At 36.5% G+C, this 13158-nt stretch overlaps 1 protein-coding gene and 1 pseudogene across 2 annotated transcripts in view; one reads left to right on the forward strand and one right to left on the reverse strand.

Moving 5' to 3' along the window:
• The first annotated feature begins 900 nt into the window (after positions 1–900).
• LOC149097215 (uncharacterized) lies at positions 901–6792 on the forward strand (annotated as a pseudogene). The gene is made up of 7 exons (XR_016204128.1): positions 901–1243; positions 1908–2111; positions 2948–3018; positions 3386–3560; positions 4013–4129; positions 5247–5433; positions 5887–6792. The product of XR_016204128.1 is annotated as an uncharacterized LOC149097215 (transcript).
• A 655-nt stretch (positions 6793–7447) lies between these two features.
• Positions 7448–13158, reverse strand: part of LOC110066181 (uncharacterized) — a 10349-nt gene continuing 4638 nt past the window's right edge. The window contains exons 7-15 of the mRNA XM_089279399.1: positions 12219–12416; positions 11426–11762; positions 10408–11211; positions 10075–10176; positions 9752–9850; positions 8951–8988; positions 8468–8536; positions 8000–8067; positions 7448–7550 (exon numbers count right to left, since the gene is read on the reverse strand). Of these exons, the coding sequence (XP_089135525.1) occupies positions 7511–7550; positions 8000–8067; positions 8468–8536; positions 8951–8988; positions 9752–9850; positions 10075–10176; positions 10408–11211; positions 11426–11762; positions 12219–12416 (1755 nt within the window). The 3' untranslated portion in view covers positions 7448–7510. The remainder of the gene's footprint in view (positions 7551–7999; positions 8068–8467; positions 8537–8950; positions 8989–9751; positions 9851–10074; positions 10177–10407; positions 11212–11425; positions 11763–12218; positions 12417–13158) is intronic.

The raw sequence follows: 13158 nt of genomic DNA on the forward strand, positions 1-13158 counted from the left end.
TTGCGCGCGCATTATGCCATCTACAGTTGAATTTCAGTATGATTTTTTCTACGGATACGATAAAAGCTAGTTTGTCAGCTGGAAGCCGTTCACAGTTATTGCTTAGCGATATGCTGCTTTTCTGGTAATCCCGGGTTTAGTGCAGGCTCGTAATTTTAGTGCGAAATTTGTTTCGGCCACAATAGGATTTTTTTTAAGTCGCACGCTTGGTAGGGTAGTTAAGTACGTCACTAGTTCCAACCCAAGCGCGCGCCTGGCGTTTAAACCATGCCTAAAAAAGAAGGCATCGTCCTTAACTGCCCTTCAGTAATTTTCTGAGCATTTTCTTTTCTGATGCAAAAGTGAAACGGCTAAGAAAATGTAAGAAGTTTCAATAAAACGTCGCTTATCAGTACTTCCTGCGCACTATTCGTCAGTCTGTTGTCTTTTGCAAAGTTTGATGGCACTTCCGGCAGCGAAAGACACAACTGTCCCGCTTTGTCTGATCTAAACATGCTCTACCCCATTAATTTTTCCCCTAACTTTCTCGCATCCTGTTAATTTTTTACCCAAATATCCAGTATCCTGAAAACCCTTAATAGGGCCTCACTGATGAACTGAGAAAGCTGATCAAGATACACAGATCATAATCTTTCGACTTGATACTGTCTATCGTTTTCCCCTTTTTTTTTTTTTTTTTTTTTTTAATACACGACCCCCCCCCCCCCCCCCGTACCCTGCAAAAATAACCTAGAAAATCCCTGCAAGCAGAAGCTCGTGTTCAAATCATTCTGGGAAAGCCAGTTACTAGTTTAGACACAGAAATGCGTAAAATGGCTTTAATGTCGGTTACATTTTCACTTCCTACCCTCCCTACCCCTACCCGTTGGAATGTGCATTTGTCAAATGTAACGCAATCTGTGGAATAATGGCGGGTGCACAACATATCAAAACAGAACTGAGCTTAAACGAGTTCTTGATGAGAATCCTCGATTAAGAGGAGGATTTTAAAGGCTGCTAACAGACTTCTGGATCAGTTAGGATCTCAGCAAATTGTTAAACTTCTTGTAAACGGCGGCTTATGAGGCGAAAGACAAATAATATTGATAGATGTTATGAAGCGGGCTTCGGAGAGTTGAAATCTGCTTAACCGTGGCGATGTCTGAGAGTGATTTCGTACACTAATCACCGAAAATGTGGCTGAAACATACTGGAAATATAACATGAGGCATCGTGGAACATCCAGTTGTCGACATGTCGCGAGGTAAGTGGAATATATCATTATTTTCTCTGTGCATCGTTATTTTCACGTTATTATGCTAATTAGGACGGCGGTCTTTGTTGACAAAAGCACAGCTTAAACTTCTTCTTGTAACATTTTACAGTTTTAACTGCCCCAAAATTTTATTGCATGTTTTTACAGGTGAGACATTGCTCTTTATAAACTCTATAGAAACATGGAGAATATGTTTTTTATTTCTTTTAAAATAGTCCATGACTAAAACAAAGACAACTCATTTAATTTGATCAGTTTGTTATAGTTTGTTGTATGATATGAGTAAAAGCATATGAATTGTATGAGTTAAATGATATACCAATTGGAAAATGACTTCTGATTATGTAGAGTCTCTATTAGGTTTGTTTGGGATGTGGTATATTTCGGTAATAAATTACCAGATGCCGGATATTTTGGGGAAAAATTTAATGCAAAATTTATACTAGATAAAGCGTATTATCGAACGAGGTAATCCTTAATTTTCCCCATTGGGATTAACAGGATACATGAATTTTAGGCCAAAACTATATGAGATTTGGGATAGATCCTTTCTTATGGTGTTTCTGTGTATTGTTATTTAAGCCACAGTGGCTTATACTAAATTTTCCTAACCAATAAAGGTAACTGTTAAACGCATGTTTATCTCTCTTAGAATATGGAGAAAAGCAGTGTGCATCGGCATTTTGGAATGGGGAACTGGAATTAGAACTAAGAGAACTTGGAAGCCTTGACTTCTTTGGGATGATGAAAAAGAATGAGGACAGAGAGAAAGTGATGGAGGAAGTTGACAAGATAAGGGCCAAGGGTGTGTATAGTCATTCATCTGATGACTGTTCAGATGCTTGTAAGGCAAGAGGTAAGAGTTTTATTTGTCAAATGCACCAGTGCTTTCAGTAATTGCTTGCAACCAGCTATTATGAGTGGCAACTATAGTGAGGTGCATCCAGGCTGGGTGTGACAAGATTTTCTAATATTATGCTTTCTTCCCAATCCTTTCTTAGTAGAGGTTATTATAAAAAGTGTAATACTGTTTTGATACTGTTTTAATTGGCTTCAGATTATAATCACGGCGGACAGCCTTTGCTGTGCTCCATTTAATTCTATCCCTTTTCCATTGATTGTATTCTGCATGGCTTGTTACTACCTTTTTACACCACATTAAACTTCAGAAAGTAGATTTCAAATTTTACTGTCGATCTCAAAATTTTACTTTACAAAATGGAGTTTGATATGGAAGCTGCTAACCATGGTAGACTCATTTCTTCACGGGTTCCTTCACAACACGTATCTGCTAGAGGCCAAAGAAGGAATCCAAAATGATGGATTTGATTACATCATACCACATGTAATTATCATTCCCAGACCCACTTGGCAGCTCTCTCAATACTCCATTGATATGGTGGATCAGTAAATGCTAGAATGTTGTAAAATCAACCTTTTGAAGATGTCAAATTATGTCAGTTGGTTATTTCTATCATTTGTCAATGATTTTTTTTTTGCCTTTTTAGCATTAAGGTTACTTTCTGGATTGGGTGAACTACATTATCTTGGTTCATTTTCGATATTTGACTTTCCAAGCAGTACACTTATTTCTCAGTGAAAAATGGCTAAGTGTTAGTGTTGAGCCCTGTTCTGATGGTATATGGTACATATTAAATAATTTTTCTCCTTTCGTGAAAATTAATGATGTAGGTTGTGGTAGACTGTGGGTAATAGACGGGCAGTGGAAGCTAATGTTTTCTCATTGCATGATGCAAAGAAAGGTATTTATTCAATTTCAGCAATTAATAATATTATTATGATTAATAACTATTTGTATATACACACAGCCCGGTGACCTTGGTGTCTCAAGCCACATGATTGGTTCACTATATCTGGCTAATGAGCATTACTCACTCCCTACCAAGTAAATAATGTGTAATTCAAACAAAAAAGTATTTTTTTTTTTGTAAATGAGCATCTTGCCAGTGTATTTGCTTGTTTTTATTGAATTATTTAGCAATTTTTCATCATTGTGTTTAATGGCAAAAATAAACAGATTTTATCAGGTGTTGAGGCTGTACATGTATTATTTTGATTTCAATCTCTTTTAAATGCATGAGATGACTTCTTTTGTGTCACACTGAACAGAACTTCATCCGTGGGCTTCCTCTCTTGAACTACCCGAATGTATGTACAAATACACCACAATTTGGCAAGGCATTTTGAACAGAGCATGTGAACTACCTTAATGAGAAGCACCCTGAAGTTCCAACTGATATCCATGGGTTCCTGAAACACTGTGGTATCAAGCATGACAATTCAGGTACTACACTTTACCTAACTAATTTGGGTTGATAAATGAGTAATTAGGCATACAGTATGCTGTAGCTTTTCTTAATTAGCTAATCATAGGGCCCCTAAGAGCGCCAATTGGCACATTTGGACTACAATTTGTGAAATTAGATTTATAGGCATTCTCCATTAATTTCTCATACTAAAGTTTACTTTCATATTCATGCTTTTGTAAGCGATATTTCTTTCCCTCGAAGGATGTAATGTGTACAATTTATCAAATACATTGATCAAGACCTTTTAGATGTTAATATATCATGACTTGCTTCTATCAGGTATATTAACTTGAAAAAAAAATGAAATTAAATTACAGTGCTTTCAGATATTAGAGCTTTATTTAATATGGGGTTCTGTACTGAAGAACAACTGAAGACTGCATTGTTATTTTTTGACATCAACCTGGTTTTTCTCGCATTTTAACAGGTGACGATAAAGCTTTAGATTACCTGGACAAGGATGTTGCAAAAGTTGAGGAGGTGGTATCACTGCTGGGAAATGAAGCAGATTCCCGCATTGGAAACAGTACACTTGAGGCGCAAGGTGAATTGCTATATTTGACAGTTTATCCTAGGTGCATATATACAATACCAAACTATAATTTCAAGATAGTGCAATCATATAATAATTATTAGGTATACATTGTTCTCGTCAGTAAGACGGTACAGGTCCTGTGAAAAATCTTTTCTGAATTTCCCTTGGGTGTGTTTTGAGAGGAACTCTACAAAAAACGAGCTAGACCCTATTGACCAGCCATTATGTCGGTTTTCTTGCCTAAGATATCTCTCCTGTTTATTCCTCTCTGAAATTACATACAGTTAAACCCCTATTAAGAGGCCAGCCTTGGGGTAATGGGAGCTGGCCCTTACTAGGGATTAGTTGTCCGCTTAATAGAGATTGATGAACCATGAATATTTTTCACTGTTGGCTAATTTCTCAGTGAACCTGACTTAATTCAAAACAATCATGTGCATGATTGTTTTTATTCCTGGTCAACTTCTTTTTTAGACTCTTATCTGCCACTGCCTTTTCTAATACAAAGTTTTTAACTTTGGGTGGCAAAAAGTTGGGTGTGGGGTTAATATGGGTGGCCTGGGAATAGGGGTTTTAAAAGTATTATTATAATTGATAATAATTGTTGAACTTTGATAACTGGCCACAAAAGTGGACACAAAAGTAACCATAAAAGCATAGCTGTTTAACAATTGGTGATACATGTGTAGTTGGTCAGCATGGTTAATGTTTCATATGTGTTATGCACAAGCTATTCTGACCTTCTTTATATTGTCTTTTTAATTAGTTAGAACCATTTTTTTAATGTATTCTTATTTCAGAATGGATCTGCAATAATTATTGTTGGTCCATCCCATAGACCCATTTCATAAATGGCTGTCAATTTGACATTCTTGCATATGCATTTACATTAGCCTCATTAAACTCATTTGGGAGTAAAAATTCTTTTGCATTATCAACTCAAGAATGTGGTTATTCAGGCTAATTTTAATACTTACTAAAGAATTTATAATTGGCAGCCATTTATGAAAAGGATCTATTAGAGCATATTTTTTTCCCCAAAAAAGTCAGTGTCTATGTTAACAATTATTTCTTTGGTACTGCTATCATGAAAAATACCGATGGTAGTTTTGTCCTTTTTTAACAGGAAACACTGGGTTTATTGAAAAGGAGCATAGTGCATTGACAAATGTTCTGCAGGACTGTAGTGAACCTCAGCCAACCTCTTGTAACAAAGAGACAGGTGGAAAACAGAGACTCCAAAAGTGGTCCAGAGGCCACCTTTTTGTTGTCAGAGGAGGTGGAATAATTGATAAGTGGAGCCCTCTATTTAAGTAAGTACAAAAACAGTTAAATACACTTTTTTCGTTCATCTCAATATTCAAAATTGTGTCACTGGAATAAAATAAAATACTATTTAAACATGTGACTTTTCCCATCATTGTATACATCTACTGATTGCAGTTTCGATTTTTTTAAAATTTTTTCTTTATTCCAGATGCTTGTTTTAGAATATTTGGTCAGAAGTTCAATTATACAATTGATGAAACCATTTAAGAATATACATGTACAGTAGACCACTCTTATAAGAAACTTTCTTTGGTCAGCGTAATGGTAACCCTATTAATGGGGTTCCATTAATACATGTACATGTATCGTATGTTCATAATTATTACAAAATTTCTGAACTCACTTATAAATAGTTAATTACTTTATGATACAATAGGTCAGAAAGCCCATCTCAGGTGTTTATCATTGTCCTATCATGGCTGTTTACCATTTTGAAGGGGATAAATCCACTCAACTGGGGCAAAGTGTTTTTGGCCTACGACAACATGTGCCATTTGGATGACTTGAAAGCAGCCCGGAATCCTCTGCCTTGGCCATCTCCTTGGGACAAAGCGTGGCTGTCAATAAAAAAGATTATTGATAGTCTGCATATTCGCAACCACAAGGACAAAATGTGCCAGGAAAAGTACAGCCCAGCCACACTGAAAGAGGAACTTCCAGAAGGAAATACAATGGCAGCTGAACAAACATTTGTATGGCTATCCCGATTCAAGAAAATATTGTGTGCTATGCCGAAGGTACACCACCTATTTTATTTGCACCGTTTAGTTAAACGTCGGAACCAGTACACAGTTATGTGTTATAGTAATGACATGAGGCCTCTTCTGCCGAAGGCTCATGGTACGTCGTGCAAAACTGGCCATGACTGACAGTGATTGATCAATATCATCAGTCTCACTTAATATTAGGCCCTGTTATGCATGCAAAATTTTTCATATGTCTGATATATAATAGTATGCTGCTTATAAATTCATTGTTAAATATTGTGTTCCAATGAATCAAAGGATGGATGGCAAGGAACACTTCTTTTATTGTGTTCAAAGTCATGTTATTTTTCCTGTGAATGGGTTTGCAGTCTGATAAGTTTTAAATTTTGCTCATTGTTTTGTGTTTTAAGTGTCTGGTGTACAAATATCTCAAGAGTTGGCTGTAGCAAACACAACGGAAATATGTCAGTTTCTTAGTGAGATTTAGAATTAGATGTAACACTTTGAAGGGTTAGACTGGCCAGGTTAAACCGGGAAATCAGTATAATTTCATGGTCTTTTTTAATCTGTTACATGTAAATATAATAAATCATTGCTGTCTTATGAACACAGATCATGTGCAGATAGCAACCTCCATTGTTGTCTCCTTACAACTTATCATCTCTTTTGTTACTGGTGTGTTTTAAGGTTTCTATTTTTGCACTTTACATGACTGGTACAGTGCTAACCACTGATTACTCAGCCGATTGGCACAGATGAAATAATAAGTCTTAGAGTGCTTAGCAATGTATTATGGGTGATGTTCAAAGCTACAGTTTATGCAAGCCTGCAAAGTCTATTACATCTACATCGTGAAAAGACACGGGCCTCTATAATCAAGAGATTAAAGCGTGTTTCAAAGCAAGCATGATTGGTAAACAAGATCTTCAAATCAGAACATTGAGTCCTTTTGGTGTGTAAACAAGGTGTTCATCCAAAATGTCACATTGGTTTCTGTTTGACAATTGAAAAAATGCTTGGTGACCAACTGCTATTTCCAGAAGCTCGGACAAACCAAGTTATTAACCCCTGATTTATTGTTTGCATTTCTATCACTTTCTAAATTTTAAACATCTTTCAAATGGTAGATTACACATAGTGATCATCTGACAAAAATTTATCTTGTCAAAGGGTTACTTAAAAAGGAGTTCGTTTTGTTGTGTTGGATCCAAAGCAGATTGTCTAGGACATATGCAATTCACTTCACTTCACAATGCACCCATAACTACCGATTGAAAAATACACATTTAAGTTATTTCTGACAAAAGTCTTTTTTTATTTATTTTATCAGTTGCTCTTTGTTCCTTCTTCAAAATTACCATTTGTTCAGCCTAGCCTTGCATAGAGGACAGAACCTGAAAGTTGTAAGGGAAAAGACGAAGAGTTCATTACCTTTTTTTTCCGGTAAACTAATTACATTATTACTGAGAATGATTAGTGGAAGGAGGACTATAAAACATTGTTCAAGTTGCCCAAATATTTTTAACAAATGTTGTGTATATATATATATATATATGTTACATATATATATATATAGATAGATAGATAGATAGATAGATAGATAGATAGATAGATAGATAGATAGATAGATAGATAGATAGATAGATAGATAGATAGATAGATAGACAGACCAGAGAGCTTTACTCTTGCATTTTCGTCATATTAGTCAATGTTGCATATCCATGTCATTTCACTGCCATTTTTAGAACATGCTTTGATTTTCACATTTTCCTATCCTTAGCACAAAACTACAATCAGACAAATGTCTCATTCATTGAGTCAATGATAATTGTTCTGAACTAACCAGGGATTTTCTTCGGGCACCCTTGTCAGGTTTAGGCACTGTAGGTGATAATATCGGTTTCCTGGACACTAAAAAAAAACAATTAAATATTATCAATCATTTCATGGTGTTAATCCTTTAATACGTTAATCCTTTCACTTTATTTTTAAACTTAACAATTGTAGGAAAGAAAACTTTAAAACTTAAGCACAGTTCCAGGCAACAGCTCTAGTTACCGCTACTCTTCGAATTCTGATTGCATCACTTACGAGGGGTTCAACTTTATTAGCATGTTGCAACAGTGCCATTATTTCATATTTCTAGTCAAAGACTAATAATATCTCTATTTTGTGGAGCTCTCTAATTAGCAAAGCACATCCAGTAGGAAGCAAAATCTTCAATAACCCCTTAATTTTGGAAGTTCAGATATTAAGTGCCGGTAATCATCAACGGAACTCTATTCAAGGAAGTCTGATTTCTCTTAGTTACCTTTGTATCTCTTTTGCGTTTTTTGTTCTCGCATATTATCATGTTGTCCTCTTCAGATTTGGACTTCTCCTGTTTGAAGGTAGACATATTTCAATTTATTGATTGGATTAATGAGCAATAATTTTTCAGCAGTCTACGTATAAATAGTTGTGGTCATTATTTAAGCATTACAAATGTATTAGTTGCATTTACAGTATCCAGAAGTTTGATGTCCTTATGGACCACACACACACACACACACACAAAAATCCATTCATGTGAGAGGGCTGTTTACTTGTAAGTGCTTATGGTTGGTTAAAGGGCAGTGTTTCTTTATAGCGTAACAAGATTGAGTGTAGGTAAACATAGGCTTGGGGTTAAACTGTATTAGGCTATGGGAGACATCATATATCATTGAGTGAACTCATAAGTATTTATTATTAATTTATGAAGTGATGACTACATTATTTTGTATTTCTAATTATTTATAATAACTTGATGTACCAGTTTGCAACAACAGTACTTGTACTCTGTGGTATGCTCTATGAGTGTAAACAGAAAGGAAATTAGATCATAAATTACAGAGAGAGAATGTACGGCTAATTTACACTAGTAGATTTAGTGTAGATTTGTCATTTTGTGTGTAATTACATGCTTTGTATAAAGGCTGGTTTTCACTAGAACATAACCACAAGCACAAGCATAAGCATAAGCATAAGCACAAGTGAAAACAGCTTTGACATAACCATAAGCATAAGCAGAAACATAAGAAGAACGACCCCACTTATTTGTCTTGTGCAGTTTTCACTAGTGACGCACCCGACGTAAGCATAAACATAAGCACAGGAAACACAGAACTGTTCCTTTTTCTTGTGCTTATGCTTATGTTTATGTCAAGCACGTTACTAGTGAAAACAGCACAAGACAAATAAGTGGGTTCGTTCTTCTTATGTTTCTGCTTATGCTTACGTTTATGTCACAGCTGTTTTCACTTGTGCTTATGATTATGCTTGTGCTTGTGCTTATGCTCTAGTGAAAACCAGCTTTTAGGCAAGCCCAGTGATGATCCATCTCGATTGCAGAGCATTTTTTGGAGCAGAATTAGGACTAAAGGACATAAATGAGAATACTGCATGATCTATGCTGAACAAAACACTGCAAATTAAGGGCTGGGATCTGTAATGTATTGCATTAAATTTTAAGATACTAGTTCATTGAACCTTTTTTTCACTTATAGCACATGCTGGGATTGCAGAAGATGAAGGGGTACTTTAAGTTCTTCAATGAATCGTTAGTTCTAAATACCTGATGATTTTCGTTTTCTTGAAGTCGGCTCTATGATGATGTTTGGTGAGCTTGTTTTACCATTGACAGATGTGGTTAATTCTTCTGCATCAGGTTCCACTGGTGGTAATCAAAATCAAATTACTGTATTAATCTTATTAATATCTTATACAGATGCTAAAGAGACTACTCATTCTGTGACAACTAACCAAAACCATAACTTGTAATGCATATAAAATTTAGGATGGAATTTTTGTTTAAAGCATGCTAGAAGGACTGGAGGTTGTGTGACCGTTGCCTTTCTGAGTATATTATAAATTTTATTTAGTTAAATTAATAAATACCTGAATTTTTTGTCTTTTTTGGTTTCACATTGACAGTTCTTGTCTTAGACCTTTCATTTAGAGTTCTCGTTAAATCGTCTTCATTTATAGGATCAGATTCTGCTGAGTAAATCAAAATTGGTTAATGCATTAATATCTAAAAATGGGGAAATATATTTCAGGTAGCATTTTGGTATGCAAATAATTTCATGCTGATATATTGTCCAGAATTACATTTATTATTGATTAACCAATGATATCTTCAGGTCTAATTTACTAATTTACTTCAACACATAATGTTGTGTTTCCTGTTGGTAGGACTCAGAGGTAAGGGTTCAAATAAATTTCACTCACCTACTAATAAGCCAATGCCACTATCATTCAATTCATTTAATCCTGGTGACAGTGGTGTAGCTGTTGGTGACGCTAGTGTATTTGAATGTGGTGACTGCAGTGTAGCTGCTGGTGGTGTTGACAACAACACATTTGGCTCAGCGGCTGGTGGTGACAGCACTGGAACAGGTGGAGATGGCACTGCAGCTGGTTTTTGCAAAACTACAGCTGGTGGTGATGGCGCAGCAACTGATGACTTCAGTACCTCAGCTGTGGTAGATGGCACTGCAGCTGGTGATGACAGCACTGCAACCTGTCGCGATAGCACTGCAGCTGGTGGCCACAACAGTGCATCTGATGAAGACTGCACTGCAGGTGGTGACGATGGCACTGCAGCTAGTGGTGACTGTACTACAGCTGGTGACGATGTTGCTATAGCTGGTGGAGATGGTACTGCAGCTGGTTTTGGCAAAACTACAGCTGGTGGTGATGGTGCTGCAACTGATGACTTCAATACCTCAGCTGTGGTAGATGGGACTGCAGCTGGTGATGACAGCACTGCAACCTGTCGCGATAGCACTGCAGCTGGTGGTGACTGTACTACAGCTGGTGACGATGTTACTATAGCTGGTGGCAACAGAACTGAAGCTGGTGGAGATAGTACTGCAGCTGGTGACGATGGCACTGCAGCTACTGGCGACTGTACTGCAGCTGGTGACGATGTTACGACAGCTGGGGGCAACAGCACTGAATCTGGTGGAGATAGCACTGCAGCTGGTAGTGATGGCTGAGTATCTTTTGATTTCTTATCAATCAATCCAAAATCTGCAAAAATAGATAGCTAAGAGTATTCAAGATTTTCAATTATTTTACATTTTCACATTGGAATCCTCACTAAGCTTAGTATGTTATTACCATAAACTGAAATCAGGTTTAGCACTTCCCTGATGGTTGTTTGGTTTGTAAATTCTAATTTGGCAAGCATTTTGTCTTGTGCAACAACTATCTGGATCAAGAAAAAGTAGTGAGTAATAATTACATGTCGCAAACTCCTCCCATGCTTCTGGTCTGAATGCGCTTCTTTTAATGAAGACACAGTTCCTAAAAACTGTGGTATCCTTTGCTGCCTTGCACCTGGAAATGGTGGCACCGTCGTCGTTGGCATTGAATACCTGCTTGGCTTTTGTGGTTACCCCAAGACCATGGTTCTTTATATCTTGTTTGATTCGGTCTTGGGGTGCCATAGTGTCCAGGCCATGGTTGCTCAGCTTTGCCAAGAAGGGAGCCAATGCCACAGCCAGTCCATTGAACTTCTTTTCCCCTTGATCAGGTGTCTTAAGATTGAATGTGATGCTGGGGTTTATGCAAGTCAACAGCTAAAACCAAAAAAAAAAATTAGTAGTAAATTTTAGTTGTTTTAGTTGTTTTAGTTGTTTTAGTTTTACCCAAACTACAAAATATGTGCTGGAATTTTATATAATTTTGTTGGGCATTTATAGCACAGCTTTATTATTTTTTTTTTTTATAAGGCGACAACAACATCATTATTCAGTGTTGCAAATGCACTTTAGGGACCTAACTATCAAGTGTTTGGTGAAAAATTTACCATATTTCAGAAACCATGTTATGAAAAAGTCCTTGTATATTCTTGTACACATGAACTGGTCTATAGTCTCGTACATTTCACAGCCATGTTGTAAACACATTGCCATTACCAATGCAAGGTGACCAACAAATATTACGTCTTTTTAGGTGCTGCTATAACATGAAATGTTAATTCAAAGACATTTGAAAGGTTAACGATAATTATTTAAAGGCAAAATCTACCTTACCTTCCCTCTTGTCAAGGCCTCACAACGAAGGCCTTTTAGTATTAATGATGTAATAATTGGCCCTCCATCTTCGGTGCTGGTACCATTTTCCAGTTTCGTTTGGTATCTTTTGATACAAAGGGAGTATGTTGCTTCTAGAAAGTACTGTTCCAGCATTTCTATGCTCACTAATGTATCATCATTGACAAGATTGATGATCTGCAAGTTAAGTGGTAGTGGCATTCAGTGTAAATTTATTTCTCATCGTTTTTTCAATACATTTACAGTTATTTAGTTGAAAATTTAGAGAGGTCTGAATCGTATTGTCATAATACAATTTTACTGTCCAGTCATGTATTTCTGATTTACTTCAATTTGTTTTTAAATCATTGTTTATGTTGCAGAAGGGCACTGCAATTATCATCACATGTGAGAATATCATAATAATAACTCCTTGATTAATCAGTTAATTGCAAGTGATCCCATCCCTTGCCTTTCAACTCTTCCTTATCAAGTTAAAAATGGCTTACTTAAAAGGGAAACAAGCTCTGATTTGATAAATTCAAATGAAACCTTTTTGAAAACAGGCTGATATCCTGTGGGGGGGGGGGGGAGGGGTGATACTCCCTTATATGGGCTATATAAGTATGTACAGCCCCAAAGGGTATGGTTTTTCAGTCTTTTTTTTGGTCCGATGGGGTATCGATTTTGCCCTGGAAATCACGGATTTTTGCCATAAAAAGGGTAAGGGTTTTGGGAAGCGGGCCTCACACCCCCGCCTGATTTATCTAAGAGAACCATCCCCCCCCCCCCCCCCACATGCGATATTTCCAGAGAGCTTTCTAAAAAGCAACCATTTTCATCCTCATTTGAAGTAATCACCTCAATTAGTCTCTTCCCCTTAATTGATCTTTTTGGAGTAAAAAATATAATATCCTCGCCATTTATATGTTAGGATCGC

Source organism: Orbicella faveolata, unplaced genomic scaffold (genome assembly GCF_042242905.1).
Source record: "Orbicella faveolata isolate gen_17 unplaced genomic scaffold, um_ofav_v1 contig_47, whole genome shotgun sequence".
In the NCBI taxonomy this organism is placed as follows: Eukaryota; Metazoa; Cnidaria; class Anthozoa; order Scleractinia; family Merulinidae; genus Orbicella; species Orbicella faveolata.